Genomic DNA, 23,878 nt, shown 5'->3' on the forward strand with positions numbered 1-23,878 from the left:
AAAAGGAGAGAAGAATAAACTGGAACTACAATAGCTAAACAAATAAATTCCTTTTTATATTTGTATTCAGTATTGAATATTATTAATAACATGTAAAATCCATAAAAATATAATATAAATTCCCATAAAAATAGAAGAAAAAAAGGCAAATAAAAAAAGTATCCACAAATATGTTTTATGTCACAAACACATTTCTGCCAGGCATTCTTTTATGGAATGCTTTTTGTAGATCACTTCTTGTGCATTTGTGGATTTTGAAACATTTATAGGGTCTAGAGCAGGGGTGGCCACCACTCATCCTGGAGAGTCACAGTCCTGCAGGGTTTTGCTCCAAACTCTGTAAAAATAAAGTCAAGTATTAACTTTGACATTATTAAAAGTATTTTAGCTAAAGCATTTGTATCAATAGGGGAGAGCGGGGCACAACCTAACGCTTTTTGACTTTCTCAGTTTGTGTAAATCTACTTATGGTTCAGAGTATTTATTTTTTCCCACATTAATTTCCCACATGTCTAGTACAGTTATGTGGTTTTGTTTTATTAATACAGTATACTTTTTTCTTGATATACCCCGAAAGAATGGAAGTGAAATGTGACAACATGCCCCATAGGTGGGGTACATTGTAACATGTGAGGGGCACATTGTAACATAACATATGGCAGCTTAAAATGTTATCTGATCTAATAAAAAAAATATACAAAACAAACTAAAATATTTTCTAAATAAAATACAATTAAAAAACTTTTTCATATAAAATAATGGCAATTTTTAATATTTAAATATAAACTCATTTTTGAGTTTTGACTACGAACACATGAAAACACAGCTATACAACATAGTTCAAAACAAATAAATAATTAGTAATTTCTGAACATTGACTCTCAGTCTTTATTCACCTTTTTCTCACGTTTTCTCAATAAAATTAATAAAAGTATAGAATATAATAGCATATTTCTAATAGGGGCACATTGTAACGCAGTGTTACAACATGCCCCGCCTGCACAACTGGGATTTAAACCCTGCTAGTGTCTTCTGCTAGTTAGCGAAGCATAGTCCAAATAGTATGTGGAATATTATTCCAAACAGCTTATTTGAAACTATTGGTGGTCTTAACTTTCTATTGATATGTCCTTTTTCGGTAGGAAAACTCCCAGTGAAATTAAGCAATTTTCATAAACAAGCCTTGTTATGTTGGAATCTTATCTTTAAACACAATTTCTCCCCTCACAACTGTATTCTTTGGAACAATGCATATATACTACACAAAAACAAAACACTCTTTCTGAATAATTGGTTTATAAGTAATCTGAATACAGTAAACAATCTGCTAAATGCAAAAAATGAATTTTATTCTTATGAGCACTTCATGGAAAAATATGGTATTGATACATCTCAAGAAGAATTCGAAATGGTGATTGAGTCTATTCCTGTTAGTCTTGTTTCTTTAGCACAGAGCATACAGACAGATACTTCTCTATCTGTAACAGTCGGTTCTCCTGCTATTTCTGGCATTCCTCTTACAGATAAGAGATGTAACAATACTTTTATTAGAAACATACTTGATCCTGCCAGTACTCCTATATGTAAACACCGATGGACTTTACTGGACAAGAAATTATGGAACATGATCTTCCTGCTACTTCATCAGTATATTATTGTAAATAAAATCAAAGAAGTTTTATTCAAAATTGTTCACAGGTATTACCCTTCAAAAGCAAACATCTGTACTTTTTTTCCAACTGTGTGTAACATTTGTACATTCTGTGGCTGTGAAGGAGAAACCATTGAGCATGTTTTTGTTGATTGTCCCCTTGTAGCTTCCTTTTGGTTTCATTTACAAAGATTTATTTCCCAAAAGATAAAAAAGAATATTTCTCTAAGAAAATTTGAAATACTTCTTATAGTCACTGAGCCAAATTTATCAGCCAATGAAAAGTATGTAATTAACTTAATTATTATTTTAGCGAAATATTATCTGCACAAAATGATTTGGCAAAGCAGCAAACCCTCCTTTTACAATTTCAAAATTACAGACCTTAAAAAATATTGGAACAGCATTGAAAAAAAAAAAAAAAACAACAAATTAAACAAAACAATCAAATTATTTCATTATTTTAACTTTAATGCATAAGCAGACCCCTAAGTGTTTTTCATTTATGTATCTATGTGTTTTATTTATTTATTTTATTTATTTCGGATCTTTTCCTGTCTCTTATTTTGTTCACCTTGTTAAGATCAGATATATGAAGCTGTATATTGATTCAATTTCATATATGTGTTAAAATTGTACTTTGACAAAATGTTAATAAAATTTGTAAAAAAAAAAAAAGTGCAAATAGTTCCGTCTCTTTGGATAAAAGGGAAGTGGAAATAAAAATAATAGGCTGAACTGTACCATGATAATATGTCCGTAACATGTACCACTCTCGTCTTTTTATTTACATCAAAAGGCAGGTAGGCGTGTGTGACATATAAATAATAAATAATAAATTATTATTAATTATAAAAAACTATAAATAATTTTGAAAATTTAATAGAAATAAAGTTTATATTTAAGAATGTAAGCATGTGTAGCCTCACATGAAAAGAAAGAGACAGAAAAGAGAGAAGCTAGAATCAGTGAACGTACATTAATACTGACAAAATTACCAGGTTTGGGATTAATTAAAATCATGTCGGTTGAAGAGCACGGCATACCTTTAAAATGTTATTAGTTTTATTATAAAACTAATACAATTTTATTACATACTGAATACTTTAAGAAAGCCATCATATTTGAACATTATTATTATTATTATTTATTATTATTATGAGAAATTGACTCGCCTAGAACTTTAATGCTTCACCAAACTCAGCTCAGACCTTAAGACTGGTCTGACTCGCTTATATTTTTTCTAACTGGTCAGACTTACTTTCCCAAAAAATCCATTGACTTTAACTGAGCAATGAAGGCCGTAATACTTAATGCAGTCCACTAGAGGGGGCGACAGGATAATAAGTCTTTTCTACTCTCTTTCCCTGTTTGCATCAGCTTAAATGACAAATAAATGCATGAGTTTCATTCATAAATAGGCCATATCTGTGTATCCACTCTCTAGTTTATTTTAAGATATTGTTATTCACACTGGTTTTTGCATTTAATGTTTGTCCAACTGGAACTTTTATTTGTCATTATTTGTCATTTATTTGTTTATTAAAGTGCACTCAATAACGTCCACAATTGTTTCTTTCAGTTTCACCCAAATGTCTGTTCCCTCAAATAGTGCCATATTTAAAGTTTTTTGTCTTTTAGTATGAATATGTTAGCCTTACTGTTATCTATAAGCTAGTGTGCACCAAAACAATGACAAAATTCGCATTTAGAAGACCAAACCCAACGTTGAAAATGAAAATCAGTTTCAAGTACAGTAAAATCAAGCAAAGATTACAGATACTCAAAAAGTGTACAGTACTCAAGTAAATGTACTTTGTTACTGTCCACCTCTGGATGTTTTACACAACAAGCATATTGGGTTGTTGGGTTTTCATGTTTAATGGGAACTTTAGACATAATGATTTTTATACTGTACAAACTGTGTTATCCCCTAACTCTAATGTAACAGTTATGGGTAGGTCATCTACGGACATATAATGTTACGGACATATTATCATGGTAGCCTACAGTTCAGCCTATTATTGACTTTTATCCAAAGAGATATTTGAACTATTTGCACTGTATTTATCAATGGGAAATACATCATGCTAAACTAATCTGTCTGTCATATACTGTGGCTCACATCAAGCGAAAGCTTGCAAGAAGCAGCAGCACGAATTACGTGACCAGCAACATATTTCTGCTTCAAATATTGTGCGTAGTTAACAGTGGTGGTTTCAGACATTATTTTATTAAAGTGCATTTGTCAGTGCCGCACCTACTGACTCTTATTCTGCCTGACAGAAAGAAAAGCTAGTAGCTTACTGAAGGCGGAGCGTTTTGACCAATCAGATGAAAGGGGCGTTTCAGCGCCGCCCACGTGTGCAAATGAAAGATCAAACCCATAAACCGATTTGTAAACCACAAACGAAAAATGAAAAATCGAGCCAAAATCTCATTTTTCGTTTTTTAAACTAAACTAAAAAACGATCAAACGAGCTGGTTTTCATTTCTCATTATTCCATTCCAAACAGGAAATCAAATGATCAGAAAGTCGTCACTTTTACTTTTACACTTTCCGTGTACTTTTTCGGACCGTGTAGCCTACGTTTTGATAGTTTGTTTTTTCGTTTGAAACACAAAACAAAATAACGAGAAACCACCTCTTTTTCGTTTGTCGTTTCAAACCAAAAACAAAGAAACGGTAAAAAAAAGAGCCGTTCTCCCGTTTTTGGTTCTGAATCCAAAAACGAAAAATGACAAAACCAAAATCAAATAACGGTCCGATTTTGGTTTTTTGACATTCCTTTTTCCATTTTTCCGTTTGAAGATCTACATTGAAATATAGACAGGTTGAATCAGGGTATCTTCCGTCCATTTAATTTCCTATTTGAAATGAAATAAGCAGAAACGAGAAACGGCGCCTTTATTCGTTTTTTCGTTTTTTCCAAAAAACGAAAAAACGAGATTTCGGCTTGATTTTTCGTTTTTTAGTTCACAGGCAAAAAACGAATAAATGACTTCAAAATTCGTTTTGCACATGTGGACGGTCATGAGGCGCCCCTGTCAGCCGATTGGTCAAGAAAATCTGATCATGTGACATCATCAGTAGTTCCCCAGGTTTATTCAACAAAATAATAGTCCTATGGCTCTGCGTACCGCATATTAAACTGTTCAGGGCAGGTCCTGGGCTTACTTATGTGCAACTTAACGCGTTTCAGAGAAATATTTATATATCAGAAATATTAATTAATCTGCACCCATGTGCTGAGGACTGCATTCCTTTTGATAACTGTTTTTACTATTGAGATCATTTTATAGTCTAATAAAGTATTTTTGTAATTCAATCTATCTGTTGAGTGTCAATACTGTCCAGCCCTCAGTGAATGATTAACTTGGGTCCTGGGTTCCATTAAAACAACCTAGGTGGCGTAGTCGGCTACTTGTATTCAATCGGGGTTAATATAGTATTGCTGATTTGTGCAGAAATTATTGTAAAAAGCCCCTTTAGGTTATTCTCATTTTGCTGCGCTACAGCGCGCCACATATTCATGACCCTAAATGAGAAAAAGTCAACAAATTTCAATGAAAACAACATAGAAATTATATTTCAGATAGATTGAAAAAATAAACTATATCCAATTTTTTACCATATGTGGCTGACAAAATATTTTCTGCATTGAAATGTGGGGAAAAGCTATTTTGTTTGCTTTATTGGGTAGTAAAAAAAACAAACAAAAAAACTTAATATAATAACAAAATATAATCAAGAAATTTTATTATTTTGGGTCTGTAGGCTACAGTTGCCTTTGACTATTAAAATATAAGGGTCAAATTGACCCGCGAACATCATGAACGTAATAGTACATTTGTTTGTATATGTCAAAACACATTAGTGTATTGAAGTTTGCATGCATTCATGACCCTAAATGAGAAATGTCAAAAAAAAAAAAAAAAAAAAACCTTGGTTAACTGAAATTTTAAAAATCAAAACGGGTCGACCCGCAACAGTGCATAAGGGTTAAGCAATATAAACGGCAAGAAAAACAGAAAATACAGTTTAAAAACAAAGCTATGCGGAGCTACAACGTGCCTGTGCAGTGCAACAGTGAAAACGGGCCTTCCGGAAACACACGGAGAATATACACATCAACATATTTATCTGAACAAGTAGCCAATTACAGACAAGGAAAAATATATAGTACAAAGCAATTTTTGACACAAGTGGAACCTCATACACGCCTGTACAATTTTTCAATTTTTCATTCCTCTTTTTACTCAAATTTAAAATGTCCTCAATAATTTATATTTCTTTCAATGAATGTGGAAGGGTGAGCGCATAAATGTACATTTTAAAAGGTTTTCAGGGGTGAATATTGTTGTGGTGTCAGTCGCATGGTGGCGATGAAAACAACAGCATACATACTATTCGGAAAAATACTGAGATAAGGAGGAGACGCAGACTGTTCTTCTGTCCTCTGCAGTTTGTGATGGAGAAGAATCGGCAGCAGCGGAGCTGTGAGTCCGGACCGCGTTTGATCGGAGTCACTGTTCAGCATTGATTCAGAGAGATCATATCATGGAGATCCAGAAGCAACCAATTCCAGCATTTAGAACCTGAAGAACAACCTTTACAGTCTTAATTATAGCTGCTAACGTTACTGCTTTATCTGCTGCTACGAATCTGTTTTCAGTAATTCAGTTTGTTTTAGTAAGTACATTTACAAAACACACTTACTAAAATGCGCTACAAAATGTGTCTGAAATTAGAATTAGATAATGATCGAACAATGTTAATAACGTCATTTTGTCATTAGCGCTAAACTCGCTAACACTGTTTGCTAACACTGTAAGTTAAGTTAACGTTAACGCTACGTCGGCCGTCTCCTATATTAACCGTTTATACATGTACATTCTTTGTTTTGGTAATAATAGATTAAATTATAGAGTCATTTGGATTAAGTATTATGTTTTAGTTTAATGTGAGGGTATTGGCGTGTTTGAGTTTAATGTGAGTCGTTAATGGTTGTGCTAACATGCTAATTACGTTAGCTGCAGAGATCAGACACGTCATTCGTAATACAAAACATTTAAATGCGAAGAAATAAGCAAACGTTACATTTATTCAGAGACACTATTTTAATACCGATAAGCAAGTGTTTTGGATAGTTTGTTTATAGATGTTTCTCGCCTCTTGGTTAGAGAAGGCACGCTTTAATTATGATTTAATGTAATTGTCATTTTGTTTTGTGTTGTGTTGTGTATTATACACAACACACCTATTAACATGCTGGTAAATACAGTTTAATCTAGTTTAATGTTAGTGCATATCACAGGAATGGGTTTTATTTATTACAGAATGATACGTGTTGGTAATGTATTCGGCAGGTAGGATTGCTGTTATAACATTTAACGTTACCTTAGTTTGTTATTTAATGGGACAGACGTGAAAAATAAAACAGTTTAAAACTTGAACAGCATTTACTTGTAAATTAGTAAAGGACACGTTAGAGGATACTTTGCATTATCTGTGTCTAAATACATTGGGAAACAACAATCCCCTAAAGATGTTTTCAACATTTTCTTATTCTGAATGTGTGTATTCAGGCTGAGGAATCAACATAAAATTGACTGCATGAACTGGACATGCCTGGAATTCCTACCCACATGCCTCTACACTATTCTTTAGCTACATATTGAAGTTTAAGACTTTTGTAATGTGTAGTCAGATTTGTTTATAGAAAGTGATGCGTGTCTGTCCACTTTGTGCTGATTTGCATGTGTGATGTAATATTACTAATTTTGAGAAATCTGCCAAAATCTGTTGGGTTCATTACATAAGATGGAATGTTTGACTGCTTTCCTGGCTTTGTCTTTTGTTTTTAGATTGTCAGCACCGCCGTACTCTTCACCATGGTGCAGAAGTATCAGTCCCCTGTGAGGGTGTACAAACATCCTTTTGAACTGGTCATGGCAGTAAGTGTAAAACACAGTCTTAACACTCAACAGTTAATTTTATTGTTGAAAAACTTTTTTATATAGTTTTATTGTGGCCACAACAATGATAATTATATATTTTATAGCTACCAAGCTACAGGCAAAACATCAATCTGTTTTCCTTGAATTTAAAGCTTCCCTAAAGCTGGATCACTAGCTGCGTTTACATGGATGGACCCATGTTTGTAATCAGACTAGTAGCACAGTCTGAATAAAAAAAAAAGAGTCACATGTAACCATGTCAATCGTAATGATTTGGCCAAATCCGATTAAAACCTTTTCTAATCCATTCGATAGTACTTGTAAACACTTGATTGGATTGAAAACTGAAATGGCTGAATGACTTATGACACACGGAACAAGCTGTTGTTGTTGAATACAGCGTAATTAATGTCGTTTCATTCTAAAATTCTCATTCCACTCATCGTCTGTGGAGTGCTGCAGGACAGTGTCATCCCAGCAGTCCTCTGCTTTGGACTCTCATCCACAGATGCCTTGTTTGTTTTGAGTGAGGGAAGGGTGTTTTTACTGCTTGATAAATATAAGGAGCATGGCACAAAGCTTCATTTGCTTGTCGTCTCATAATCAGGACCCGAAGTAGATAAATATTAAGTCTGCTTTTTAAAACAAAGAAAAGAAGCGATGACAGGATGATGGTTAGTATGTGCCAACAGCAGGAAAGTCTATATTCGTGCTTTCACTTTGTCAAAATCCGATTTGAAGCTTGTCTCATATAAATGCGCACATCAACCCGGTCACTTTATTTAGCGTTCATGTAAAGGCTATGTTCGGATTCATCAATCAAAATGATTTTATTCCAATTGAAACAAAAAGTGTCCATATAAATGTAGCTTCTGTCTTGTTTTGGCAGTCTATGCACATGAATGTGAAGTGTGGAAGAAGAAGGTGCTCTGTTTTGCAGAGGTTACTATGCAGTAGGGTTGGGTATCGTTTAAATTTTAACGATTCCAATTCCGCTTATCGAATCCGGTTCTTAAAGATTCTTGGTTCTGATTCCAATATTTTTTGGAGAGAAAAAAAAAGAGCAAATAGTTGTAAAAATTCTACCTTTTATTCTTGTCACATTTAGGCTATTACCAGTAAAACTGTGACAATGCGTCTTAATGTACAAAAAATATATAACACTTTAAGGAATTATCAATAAAAACAATTACAAAACTATTTCATTTTAACACAAAAAATAGAACAGAACAAAATATGTAACAGACATGCAAAGTCAGCAATCTTTTGAAGAAAAATCAGCATGTCTGCTATGGGCAAGTATTAGTGGTCGACCGATATTGGTTTTTTGATGGCCGATGCCGATATCTTAGAGAGCAGGGTGGCCGATGGCCGATATAAAGCCGATATTTTTATATATATTTATTTAAATCAATATTTAATAAATTAGAAATAAATTAGAAACCAAATCTTTAAAATAAACATGCTTTTATACTTTAGATGGCAACTTCTTGAATCTGCAATCCTATTACAGTATTTTTCACAAAGTAATTGTTTAGAAATATATGAATATGTGAATAAAACGAAAGTAAACACTGTAACAGGGCACTCAGTAATCTGGTAATTTCGTGCTGGTAATCATATTTTTTCAATAAAGACAAGGTAACGCTAATTTTACATACAGATACAGCACAGTGAAAACGATACGAATATGACACAGTTGGCAACTGGATATATCACAGATATGAATATGACACAGTGGACAACTGGTTATATATCAGCATATTTTAAAATTAAGGATTTAAAGTTTTTCGATCGCGTCTCCTGTGAAGCTGATCTTATGTTCGCATTCACTCACTTCGCACGGACCGACCGTCACTTGCAGACAGTAATGCACACTTCACAAGATATCACAGCTGGATTCGATTAAATCTGCAAGGTTTGTGAAATTAAATGTTTATTAGATATTCAGAGATTTGTTTAAATGACGTAGATGCGCATTAGCTGAATGTTGACGGCAAATGAGAAAGTATTTTAGCCTGATTGTTTGCCTTTTCTGTTACAAATAATATAAAAGCAAACACTTTACTTACTTCGCATACCATTTACTTTCTTTGTTTACCAGTTCTGTCTAACAAAGTATTAGATATGACTGACAGAGATCGTAAATTAATGAAGACGGAGAATGTGAGTGAGCGCTGTTTGATCTGAGGAGCTGCCGTTGCAGTTCTCTTCTGGTTCCGCTTCCAACACATCGGCCAATCAGAAAAACTTATATCGGCCTTGGCGATATATCGGTCGACCACTAGCAAGTATACGTGATCTGTCTTGGCTAATTGTATCCCCAGCAGTAGAAAAAACCCTTTCACTGGGTAGAGGAGGCCTGTACACAAAGGTATGAGTATCAGACAGGAAAGGATATGTGTCTCTCCTGTTCCACCACCAGAGTGCAGGGTCTTCAGAGGTCATTAGAGGCAGCATGTCCCTATACATCTCCAGTTCTTTGGAAGTTTTTTCCTGGATGGACAAGGTGCTCTGAATTAGGTTCTCCTTAAGGTCATCATCTTCAGCAAAAAGCTCCTCCAAGGGAGTCATCTTGGTCTTCTCGCACTTTTGAATCTACAATGAACAAAATATATAGTTTTTAAAACTTTAGCCATTTGCATAGTTTATCCCTGCAATTTTATACCATGCTGTGATCACCACCAATAGAGTCTCCTCTTCATCCTGCTGGACTGTCCCCATGTCCCTCTCTCCATCGCCATGCTCTGTCAGCTGAAAGTGTAATAAGCAATTTGAAGAAACAAAGGACTAACATACATAGGAAATTAGTATTTGATAACTTAAGGTCTAAATTAATTTCACACTACATTCATGTTCATAATGAATACCTGCTCTGTTTCCATAGGATGTGCTGCTGCCAGTACTTTGTCCTTTATTCGGTGCCAGACGGTCTCATTCTCCACTTTATGCTTAAACCGAGGATCCAATGCAGTTGCCTCTTCAAGGAAGGCTCTGACATTGACACTCTATGAAATGTAGATATATAATTAGAATAACAAAACATAACACAATTCTTGTTATAAGTGATATTCATTTTAATTATTCTTTTACCTGATAACGCTGGGACAGATCAGACCAGACTGTTGTCTTAAGAGTGGACACAAACACTGTATCTTCTTCATGCACAGTGAAATGTTCTCTTAACTTTTGCAGTATGGGCTAGGATCTGGCTGCAGTTTGGACTCTTTTCAGTTGAGACACAGAGTGTGGATGCGTACATAACTCGCATGAGTTGGACAAAGTCCTCTGCTTTCTTAAGTCCTCACCTGTTACTCTTACAAGTCTGTTTAGGACAAAAAAAGTTCAGAAAATTATGAAGAATTCTTCAATCAGCATTCCAAAGGCTGTCATATACCTGTCCCCCTCCATTGTTTTTCTTTAGCCGTAGATCCAAAGAGGCTGCCTGAATTGCTTGATACTGCTCAAGGAAACTTTCAAATATGAGGTAAAGAGAGTTCCACTGAGTTCTGACATCGAGAAGGAGAGAGTGCTGGGGCAGATCTACAACAAAAACAGTTCTTATAACTCTATCTTACTAACATATACACAATAATATCTAATATTAATTAACTAAATGATGATGATGAGTAATGATTCTTACTCAGAATGTGTTGCTTCTCCTGGAGCACAGTTTTGGCCATGGTTGACCTCTTATCCACACAATCACGTCCCGAACCTTTGCTGTACATTTTGCCACTGAGGTAATTTTGTACACACATTGGGCCCCAAGATTAAGTGTGTGCGCAAAGCAGCCTATTTTAATGAGGCGAAGCTTTTGTACTGCCACATTTATGTTGGATGCATTATCCACTGTGATAGCTGCAACTCTGCTCCTTATCCCAAACTCATCTAAAATATCCCCAATTTCTTCTGCTACCACTGCCCCTGTTTGTGCTTTGTACACAGCTTTTGTTTTAAGGACTTTCTGATTAATCTTTCCCTCAGTGATATAATGTGATGTAACCGTAATGTAATGGTCCTGGCAAATGCTTGTCCAGCAATCACTAGTAACTGCGATCCTGCTAACCTTTTCCAGATCTGATTTTTTTTTGTACCAGGCTGGTATCAAATGATTGGACAGAGTATCCCTGGAGGACGGGTTATATTTGTGATTTAGGGCCTTTTCATCTCCCTGCAGAGAAAATGCACACTTATAATTCTTCACTTACCTAATCATAGTTTACTGTAGAATATAATGTTCTGTTAGCTCTGTTTCTGATGTGCTTTGAGACATAAGAGAATATCAAAGAAGGCTCAAATCCATTGATATTGCTGTGAAAAACTGAGAACCTAATCAAGAAAGTATTTTGCATACCTAAATGAAGGCATCTCAACCATAGGAAAAGGATGTAACCCCTTCACCACAAATCTTGTCACCGCCCTGTGACATTCAACCACTTTCTCCTTGCTCATCTTCCCCTTCATGGCTAAAAAGTCTCTTCAAATAAAGATTGTTGGTTACATTACACCAGTAGGTGGCAGCAAGTGAGTGTTAAATGTGTTTTTTTTTCATTGAATCATTCATTCAAAAGATTTGTTCAGAAATGGTGAATCATCCATTAACTAAGCAAATATTTATGGAGACTGAATAAATACATTTTGAATGAATGATTCAAATGTATATATTTTTTTAATAGAATCGAACATGTTATATGTTACTCTCTATTTTAAACAAAACAAATCAAACAATTTGAAACAAAACTGGTTCTCAATTTATCCAGAATTATGCGGCTCTAATTCCAAGACGAATGTCCGCTCATCTGTGTTTTGTACTTGAGTGTGAGAGACTGCTATTGCTGCTAATAGCTGTATGGTGTTGTTGCTGCTGAGAGATTGCACCGAATCAAATGCGGTGAATTACTTCAAATTAACCCCGTGTTGAAGCAAATGTTTCATCATATTGGAGGTGCTTCCTCCCTTGCACAAAATTTCTTTGTTGCATATAATGCAATTTGCTGTATTGTCATCTTTTTTTGAAAAACTTAACCAAACTTTCGAACGTTTTCTGCGCTCCGTTATGGTAAATGTAACGTACAGCGCTTGTGCGGCAGCCAGGTCCCGGCAGATCAATACAACTGTAAAAAAACAAAAACAAAAAAAACACACGCTCATTGCCATTCACCACGCGAGCATCACTGAAAAAGTCAGGAATCGATAGGCGGAATTGAAATGCGTGCGTCGGTAACTTACAAAGAGGCAGATGACGTCGCCATCTTTTTATTTAACAATTTTTTTTTAAATTTAATTTCTATTAAACCATGTAGCATTTTCTACAGCACATATTGGCCCAAATGTATACAAACATATTATGGATGTGTTATACAGATATTAATCAATATGAAAGAGACCCACCCAACCATCCCAGTTTGTCCTTTTAAAACCAGATCTTCCCAAGAATGATTTTCCATTGAAGTGCTTGTCCAACTAAGGATTGCAGAAGGAGCATTTACAATATAGCATAAAGTTACAAAATAAGTGATTACCAGTACAGTAAAGGAAAGAGTGGAAGAAATAAGAAGGGAATAAAATAATAATAATAATAATCAAAAATATAGCTGCGAGCAGCGATTGCGGGCCCAAGCCGGTCGTGCTCGCAGCTATATATATATATATATATATATATATATATATATGTAGTAACAAATTTTTTTACAATATATACACACATTATATATATATATATATATATATATATATATATATATATATATGTATGTATTTATATATGTATATATATATGTAACAAAAAATAAATAAAAAATATATATACAGTGAGGAAAATAAGTATTTGAACACCCTGCTATTTTGCAAGTTCTCCCACTTAGAAATCATGAGGGGTTTGAAATTGTCATCGTAGATGCATGTCCACTGTGAGAGACATAATCTAAAAAAAAAATTCAGAAATCACAATATATGATTTTTTAACTATTTATTTGTATGATACAGCGGCAAATAAGTATTTGAACACCTGTCTATCAGCTAGAATTCTGACCCTCAAAGACCTGTTAGTCTGCCTTTAAAATGTCCACCTCCACTCCATTTATTATCCTAAATTAGATGCACCTGTTTGAGGTCGTTAGCTGCATAAAGACACCTGTCCACCCCATATAATCAGTAAGAATCCAACTACTAACATGGCCAAGACCAAAGAGCTGTCCAAAGACACTAGAGACAAAATTGTTCACCTCCACAAGGCTGGAAAGGGCTACGGGGAAATTGCCAAGCAGCTTGGTGAAAAAGGTCCACTGTTGGAGCAATCATTAGAAAATGGAAGAAGCTAAACATGACTGTCAATCTCCCTCGGACTGGGGCTCCATGCAAGATCTCACCTTGTGGGGTCTCAATGATCCTAAGAAAGGTGAGAAATCAGCCCAGAACTACACGGGAGGAGCTGGTCAATGACCTGAAAAGAGCTGGGACCACCGTTTCCAAGGTTACTGTTGGTAATACACTAAGACGTCATGGTTTGAAATCATGCATGGCACGGAAGGTTCCCCTGCTTAAACCAGCACATGTCAAGGCCCGTCTTAAGTTTGCCAATGACCATTTGGATGATCCAGAGGAGTCATGGGAGAAAGTCGTGGTCAGATGAGACCAAAATAGAACTTTTTGGTCATAATTCCACTAAACGTGTTTGGAGGAAGAAGAATGATGAGTACCATCCCAAAAACACCATCCCTACTGTGAAGCATGGGGGTGGTAGCATCATGCTTTGGGGGTGTTTTTCTGCACATGGGACAGGGCGACTGCACTGTATTAAGGAGAGGATGACGGGGGCCATATATTGCGAGATTTTGGGGAACAACCTCCCTCCTCAGAGCATTGAAGATGGGTCGAGGCTGGGTCTTCCAACATGACAATGACCCGAAGCACACAGCCAGGATAACCAAGGAGTGGCTCTGTAAGAAGCATATTAAGGTTCTGGCGTGGCCTAGCCAGTCTCCAGACCTAAACCCAATAGAGAATCTTTGGAGGGAGCTCAAACTCCGTGTTTCTCAGCGACAGCCCAGAAACCTTGACTGATCTAGAGAAGATCTGTGTGGAGGAGTGGGCCAAAATCCCTCCTGCAGTGTGTGCAAACCTGGTGAAAAACTACAGGAAACGTTTGACCTCTGTAATTGCAAACAAAGGCTACTGTACCAAATATTAACATTGATTTTCTCAGGTGTTCAAATACTTATTTGCAGCTGTATCATACAAATAAATAGTTAAAAAATCATATGTTGTGATTTCTGGATTTTTTTTTTTAGATTATGTCTCTCACAGTGGACATGCACCTACGATGACAATTTCAGACCCCTCCATGATTTCTAAGTGGGAGAACTTGCAAAATAGCAGGGTGTTCAAATTCTTATTTTCCTCACTGTTTATATGTATATATATATATATATATATATATATATATATATATATATATATATACAGTGCTATGCATAAGTGAATACACCCATGCTAAAGTTGACTAAAAAGAGGAATAAAAAATCATATTTTGGAAATTGAACTTAATGCCTTAATTAAAAAAATTAGGAAAAATCCAACCTTTAAGGACACCAATTTTCTTTGTGAATGAATAATGTATCGTAAATAAATAAATGTTCTTCCTTAAAATACATGGTGCATAAGTGTGTACACCCCTATGTTAAATTCCCATAGAGGCAGGCAGATTTTTAATTTTAAGTTTTTTTTTTTTTTAGGATACTATGCATCCTGATAAAGTTCCCTTGGCCTTTGGAATTAAAATAGCCCCACATCATCACATAGCATTCACCATACCTAGAGATTGGCATGGTTTTATTTCAGTTAGCCTAATAGCTAGTTTGATTTGCATTGAGAGATGATCTTATGGAAAGTACCCCATGCCAATCTCTAGGTATGGTGAATGCTATGTGATGATGTGGGGCTATTTTAATTCCAAAGGCCAAGGGAACTTTATCAGGATGCATAGTATCCTAAATTTTTTTTTTTTTTAAATACTTAAAAAAAAAAATCTGCCTGCCTCTATGGGAATTTAACATAGGGGTGTCCAAACTTATGCACCATGTATTTTAAGGAAGAACATTTATTTATTTACGATACATTATACCAATTTTCTTTGTGAATGAATAATGTATCGTAAATAAATAAATGTTCTTCCTTAAAATACAGGGTGCATAAGTTTGGACACCCCTATGTTAAATTCCCATAGAGGCAGGCAGATTTTTATTTTTAAGTATTTTTTTTTTTTTTTTTTTTTAGGATACTATGCATCCTGATAAAGTTCCCTTGGCCTTTGGAATTAAAATAGCCCCACATCATCACATAGCCTTCACCATACCTAGAGATTGGCATGGGGTACTTTCCATAAGATCATCTCTCAATGCAAATCAAACTAGCTTTTAGGCTAACTGAAATAAAACCATGCCAATCTCTAGGTATGGTGAAGGCTATGTGATGATGTGGGGCTATTTTAATTCCAAAGGCCAAGGGAACTTTATCAGGATGCATAGTATCCTAAAAATTTTTTTTTACAAATACTTAAAAATAAAAATCTGCCTGCCTCTATGGGAATTTAACATAGGGGTGTACTCACTTATGCACCATGTATTTTAAGGAAGAACATTTATTTATTTACGATACATTATTCATTCACAAAGAAAATTGGTGTCCTTAAAGGTTGCATTTTTCCTAATTTTTTAAATTAAGGCATTAAGTTCAATTTCCAAAATATGATTTTTTATTCCTCTTTTTAGTCAACTTTAGCATGGGTGTATTCACTTATGCATTGCACTGTGTATATATATATATATATATATATATATATATATATATATATATATATATATATATATATATATATATATATATATATGGCGAGGCGAGGAACGGGCAGAGAAGAGCAAACATTTTTTAGTTCATTCCTATTTCCATAGGAATTCATTGAAAATGCTCGCTCTGCACCATTATCCATGTCAGTGCGGATGAACGAATTTTACTTTAGTTTTTAAGTTAGCAATTCAAAAGCCCTCAGCGGTGTCACACGTTGATTAACCAGTGGTAAAATATTCTCACCGTCACATACCTAGTATATTTTTATATAGATACAATAGGCCTACCTGATTTTGAACACAAGAGGGCAGTATAGCACTATGAATGACATAATTTATTTTTTGGACTAAAAAAACATTCTGGATGTTTTTAAACTTAAACAATTATTAAATTGAAAAAAGAATAAAATGGGTTTAGTTCTGATATTTGTATAATTTTATATAGAAATAAATGGTGTATAATTAAATTTTTAGAAGATAGGAGGTTTTTAGTGTTTCCTTTTTTGACATTACTTTAATCCCTCGCCATAGCAAAACTGTTTGAGATATTTATTATCTGTTTACAATTTAGCATCTTTAATGTATTTTCATCATGTTGAAAAAGTTTGGTGGGAATAAAATAAACCACTTAAGAGGAGTGGGTAAAAATTCAGAGGCTGATTTTGCAAAGAAATCCACATTCAAACCAAAATATCTGACTTCCTAATGCTCGGAGCTAATGACTGTAAATTAGAAAATTGTCCGGCTCGATGAGACCAATATGTGTACTGATTTTTGTGACTGTACATAAAATTAACCCCCTCACTTTTGTCAAAAGGTGGCGCTACTGAGCCATTCCACCACGCCCGTTTCTGAAACTTTGCACTAGTCTACTGGATAATAAATGTGATGTGTCTGTCGAATTTCATGCAATTTCAAGCATGGTAAGAGTCTCAAAAGCATCAAAAAATAATATTAAAGTTTGATGCATTGCCATGGCAACAGTATCTAAGATATCAATAATCCTTTCACAGGTCTACATCTGCTGTGGGTCTACATTATACACATAAAGTTTGAAGCAAATCGGGTAAAAATAGAGTGATTTCAAAGCATTTTGAAAGTGACAAACTTCCTGCAGCCAGTTGGTGGCGCTATAACTTTGACTCACAATAGTCACATCCATGTGATCGGCCTCTTACAACGAACACACTGCTGAAGTTTCATCAAGATCAGTTAATGTATGCAGAAGTTATAACACACTTCCTGTGTCCCATTATTCGCCATAAATTCGTTTCCTCGTCACGGCCAAACCGTTCGAGATATCAAAGGCCCTATTGTTTCAGGAAGGATTTTTTTTGGGGCCTTTAACGTGCTCAAAAACTCTTGAAATTTTGCACACACGTCAGAACCTGCGGCCATCAGGGCCGGGCTGAAGTTGGTACCGGGGCGTGGCAGGGGGGCTCGACAGCGCCCCCCTGGAATGGGGTCTGAAAACTTGGTCCATAAATCAAACACGCTTGCATGTAATAATATGAAACTCAGTACACATATAGATCTCATCGGGCTTGGGCCCTAATAAGAGGACGTCGCCATCTTTGATATTACTTTGGTCAGTCACTATCACTATAGTTACTGGTATGAGAATATGGGCTTGACAATAAATGTAAATGACTCTCATTGCATGTTCATACAGAGAGTATTCGAGAAACTGCTGAAACAAACAGAAACACTGCAACTCCTAAATGAACAAAATTTGTAATCTGATAAAAAAAATTATCAGTAATATTATTCAGCAAGTGCTGAGTATTTGTCTCCGTCCTTCCTACGTCCTACTTGAGTAGCTAAGGCAGTATTCTCTTTATAAATTCTAGCTTTTCTGCATTTGGGGGAGATAGTCTATTGCTGAACAAAACATATGCTGCTATACTGATTAGGCGCTCATCATCAGCACTCGATTGCTAAACAATCAAGCACTAGAAATAGAAATACAATATAAATTGAATAAAGTAATACAATTTACAAAACAGTGCATAATCTTTACAAATGTGATTTTGTTAAGAGCAATGACAGACTGTTTGATTAACATGAATGGCAAGGAGGGCAGCAGCTTCATTAGCCTGCTTTCACTTTAACACCAAATGCACTGTTTACGTTTACTTAATACATTACTGTGTTTATGAAGATACTCACAAAAACTGGCATTTTGACACATAAGTGTGTGTATTTGACCCTTCAAGTCAAGTAAGATAAGTACTCACGCTCTGTATGAGCAGCAGCTTTGTGCGCACGTTCCAGGAGTGTGCACTGACTACGCTCAGGACCCGACTATCAGACAGAGCACGCACATATTCAAATCACTTATTGTTAAATCGTAAGTCTTAAAACGCATTGTTTCTTGAGACCGTGTAATAACTCCACACTGGTGATGGCGACTGTGGCGCTAAAATCTGACGTCATCAATTTGCGATTGGTTGGTGAGATCGGCCTATTTTAGTGACTCCCGTTCGAGTCATAGAATGTGATTATCGGCCGATACCGCTCTGCGGCCGATCGATCGAAACATCCATTGCTGCAGATAAACACAACTGTATTTGGTGACATCTGTGTTTCATTTTTTTATGTTTATATATTTCTGAAATTAGTATTGCACTTACTTCCCCTGAATCCTGTTCTTCTACTCTCCGGAATGGAAGATCTCTATTGTACAGGTGTGAACTTAGGTTTTCTTCAGTTTATTCATTTTGATTTTGGTGTGAAAATGTTAATTATGCCACCTAAGCTGCTTAATTTTAACAAAATTTTAAGGCTGCATTCCATGTGTCCTCAGAGTTTTTGTTTTTAAAGCCTAGATGAGACCAGTGATTCAATTTATGAAACAAACTAACATCCCTAAAAATATGGGTTTATATTTCACATCTTTCATCTGAAGACCATGAGATGACACAGATGCAGCTGTGTGCTTTCTGCCCATGCCTATGACTGTAGTCTAAAATAGCAGGTAACACTTTATATTACGACCCGCAAACAACTGCGTAAGTAAACCGAAATTACGGTGTACGTTTCTGTAATTATAGTGTACTTCCGTGTAGGTATAAGGGAACAATATGTTAAGGTTGTTAGGGGGTTCACATTTTTTATTTCTCTGATATGTGCATTTCAAGATGTTTGAAGGCCAAAAAAGGATAAGAAATGGCTTTAAAACATCATGAAATGTCAGCGGGCAGTAGATTATTTGTCAGTACTTGCTCTCACTTCTTATCCATCTCTCTTTCTTTTTCTCTCAGTCTCCTCATCTTGCCCTGTCTCTTCCCCTCCTAAAGCTGAACTTTTTTAATTTACTGAAGGCTACAATTTGTATTATATTAATTCTCAACATGTACACATTCATTATTAATCTTGTGCCTAACATGATGAAAACGTCTTTGTTAGTTTCTTGTCCCCTCACAATGACAGTAAACTAATTATTACATTACATGAGTCACGTTACATAGGCCTATTTTCAGTTCAAAATGGCGAAATTCGACAAAAGTATATTCGTTTACCTGATTATTTTTGTCATTCGTTTCACATTTATGACCTAAAAAAACTGTCAAATGTGGAATGTTTAGTTTAGCTTATGTCGCACTTGACCGTAAACTGCGTCGAGTCGCTCTGCTCAAATTCGCGCTCAGCAGCTTCTGTGAACATAAATCCCGCCTACTTTGATTTGATTGGTTATCTCAAATATTCTGACATTGACGAGCAGTGACAGACCAATGAGGCTCAGATGAACACACACACACACACACACACACACACACACACACCCTGTCCTCTGTTTCTGACGTGCACTCTGCTCGGCACTGCTGCGGATTGAAGATGAAGAACGCGCTGAATCTGATTATAACAAGACTGAAGTGAGCACTATTTCAGATAGCCCGTCAGGCAGGCCGGTTATGCATTTTGGTAGCCCGACTGGAAAACACAATAGCCCCGGGACGTCGGGCTAGCGATTTTGTGAGCCCTGCACAAGGCAAGATGGAGATTGTCCTGAAATTGTTTAGGTCAGCCTGATCACCGCCCTTATACAGAGGAAGCACAACCGCTTCTTTCCAAGCAGGTGGAATCTCGGCTGTATGGAGGCAGAGATTAATGAGGGCTGTTAGAGGAGCCGCAATGACAGGGGCAGCAATTTTAATGAAAAAAGCGGCAAGATCATCTGACCCAGCTGATTTATTGGGGTCCTGAGTGGTCAATTCAGGACTTCCCTCACTAAAACAGGCCGGATGGAAAAAACTGTGAGGAGGTGCTGAAAGGCTGCAGGTATTAGAGGCTGTAGGGGCTGTAGCAATAGGGTTTAACGCCTTGGAAACAAAGCCAGAATGTGGTGGTGATTGAATGCTTCAGCCATGGAGTTTTTATTAGTAACAACTATGTCATCCACTTTTAGGGACAATGGCATGGTCCGGGGTTTGTTTTCAAGTTTTTTTTTACCGTATTCCAAAATGCTTTTGGATTCGCACCACAGAGTGTGAACTGTTCTTTAAAGAAGCCAGCTTTAGCCTCCCTCACTGCTTGTGTGGCCTTGTTCCTGAATTGACGAAATAAAAGGTTGTCTTTGGCAGAATGTGACTTGCATGCTTTGCGCCAGGCTGTATTTTTTTGCTGTAGCAGAACAGCTAGATCATGGGCTGTTGTGTTTTTTTTTATGTGTATCTTTTTGTTTGGGGCATGTTTGTTGATCACAGCAGTAAGAAGATCTTTAACCCTCTGGGGACCAAAAACGCGCCCGCGCGTTTTGCTCGTTTTTTTTTTTTAGCAATGAAAATAAACACTAAATGCTCTGTTAATTTTGATCTTTCATTTTCGTGTAATACATCAATCGATCCTGTTCAGTTTCAATTTTTTTTCTGTATACTCACAATAAAAATAAAGTGTTTTGCTTTTTGACAAATAAAGAAAAATTAAGATGATGCGATTTCTGCCTTCTCTCTGTCAGTAAACTCCCGTTTGAAACGCGTTCGAAAATGATCTATAACTCCGCGAAAATTCAGTCAAACAGGCAAACAGACCCACGGGCATAAAGCTTGAGATCGCATCTTTTAATTGAAGTCATTTATATAAAAAACAAATATTCTTAGTTTCTGTAATCTGTATACAAAGAGAGCGACTCCAGTCGACCTCATTACGAGATGATTCACAGTAATTTGACCACTCCCCGGAGAGCGCGCGCTATTCAAATGCAAATTCTGAGAACCATTTCAGATCTGTGAAACGCCCACATCAGCTGTAAACAAAGCGCCGCGAGTGAGGCATTATAGCCTTTATGGAGAAAAGTTTCCACAGTGCTGATGAGGAGAAATATCTCCTGATATGAGCAGCAGATCGCGCTGAGGAGTGAGGTAGGCTGTTTTCTTTTCTCAAGTGTGGAATAACGTTATGGAATAACGTTAGTGTAGGCCTATAAACCGCAAAAAGATGAATCGCATTTCTATAATATGACTCGCGTTTCTGTGAGATGAATGAAGGGTACATATTTGTAAAGAGTGTTTAGCCTGAATATGAATCGCGCATCTGTGTGTGAAAGAATAAACTGCTTTGCCATAGCCTACTGAGATGAGTAAAAATCGACTGGAATATGTTGAAATAAAATGTATTTGTATAAGCAACGTAAATTAACATTTTTATGCCCTGATATTTCAATAAAACAACGTTAGTCAGGCGTTAGTCACACTATTTTTGTCAAAAATAAAGTCATAGACTAAGATGTTAGATGTTCCAATGTTGGCTATATTCAAACTAATGAATACATATGATAAAATGTAGGCCTATAATCTTTTTTTTCTTTCTTTTTTTTTTTTTTACAAAGAAAGAGTACACTTGAAATATTGTTGAAATTGTAATTATTGTTGTAATTGTAAAATTTTTAATAAAATAGCTAAACATATTTACAAGATAGATGTAAGCGAAATCTTAAATGGTCAATATAAGTATTCTTCTAAATACATTGTCCTTGCATTGTGGCTCAGTCAGTGTCACACCTGAATGAATGGCTAATTATGCAGAGTCATTATGCAGAGTGGGTGGGACAACCCAGGTGTAAACTACTCCTTCACGCCCCCCTCGCATATTGGCTTTCCAAGCAAAACCTGTTTTACACCATTTAAATCAATGTATTTTTTTTGGTGAACGATAAAGCAAGACTATTTTCACATAATTTTGAAGCCAGTACTCAAAGGTACAACATCAATTAGACAAAAGTCTTGTGGACACATATTTAATATGTGTTTTGTGGTCTTAATTCAGCCACTTTCATTTTTATTTTTTCCAATAACCACGCATAAACATTATTCTCTTAAAAATACAAACATCTACATACACGTTGCCCGCATATTTTGGTAGCCCTGTTTATGCTATATAGAGTGATTTTACACCTTTTCCATTAACATGTTTATAAATAACTGAAAAAAGCACAAATTTCAAGGCATGTCAGAACATCTCAAGGGCTCCAAAAACACCTTGGTCCCCAGAGGGTTAAACAACCATGCATCATTCACGGTGGGAATCAGGCTCACGCTATACCAGCTTACATGGGCCAGATCACGTAAGAAAGCTTGAGCATCAAAATGTTTCAAAATACGTTTAGTAGTGATTACGACAGGCTGTTTGACAGAAAGGTGTTCTCTAACACAGGCAATGAAACAGTGGTTGCTGAGGTCATTGCAAAAAACACCCGATAGGTACATGAGTGGGGCGTTTGTAAACACAACATCTATCAATGTGGCCTTGTCACAACTTTTTGGGTTGTATCTGGTAGGTAGGTTTATGATTTGGTGAAGGTTTAGGCTGTAAAATTTTTGTACAACTTTCTCTGGGGGCTTAAGCATGTCCCAGTTTAGGTCGCCAAGTCTGATCAACTCGGACCTGGTGAAAGGCGCAAGAGCATTGCTTAAAGCCTCTAGGGTACATGCTGGTGCAGATGGAGGGCGATAGCAGCCAGCCACAGATAAAGAAAAGCTGTTTGATATTAAGAAGTTTCATGTTAAGAACAAGAAGATCATACTGTTTGGGTATAGACTTTGCCAGAGGTATACTACATTGAAGATGTTCTTTGGTGAAAATTGCCACCCCCCCCCACCCTTAGATGACCTATCCTGCCAAAACAGGTTGTAACCAGATAAATACAGGTCAGGATAGGGAATAGAGTTACGCAACCATGTCTCAGTGATCACTAAAACGTCAGGGTTAGAACTTTCAACCCATACTTTAAGCTTGTACAGTTTAGGTAATATGCTTCTTGCGTTTACATGCAAAAACCCAAGGTTATTGCGGTTGCAAAAATCATCAAAACATGTTATTTGAGGCCACACGATCCGTAGGAAAAACAACACCAGAAAAAACATCAGAAGAAGGGCCAGGGTGGACATGAACATTACCCAGAGATCATAAGCAGTAATATAAG

At 36.0% G+C, this 23,878-nt stretch overlaps 1 protein-coding gene across 3 annotated transcripts in view; it reads left to right on the forward strand.

Moving 5' to 3' along the window:
• The first annotated feature begins 6,016 nt into the window (after window positions 1–6,016).
• LOC311301522 (SEC14-like protein 1) overlaps window positions 6,017–23,878 on the forward strand; it is a 176,240-nt gene continuing 158,378 nt past the window's right edge. For 2 of the 3 annotated variants that reach the window (XM_084426722.1, XM_084426720.1), the window contains exons 1-2: window positions 6,017–6,344; window positions 7,520–7,609. In XM_084426722.1, the coding sequence (XP_084282848.1) occupies window positions 7,547–7,609 (63 nt within the window). In that variant the 5' untranslated portion in view covers window positions 6,017–6,344; window positions 7,520–7,546. The remainder of the gene's footprint in view (window positions 6,345–7,519; window positions 7,610–23,878) is intronic. The other variant, XM_084426721.1, reaches the window with a different exon arrangement.

This window comes from Rutilus rutilus (assembly GCF_951802725.1).
Source record: "Rutilus rutilus genome assembly, chromosome: 12".
Classification (NCBI taxonomy): domain Eukaryota; kingdom Metazoa; phylum Chordata; class Actinopteri; order Cypriniformes; family Leuciscidae; genus Rutilus; species Rutilus rutilus.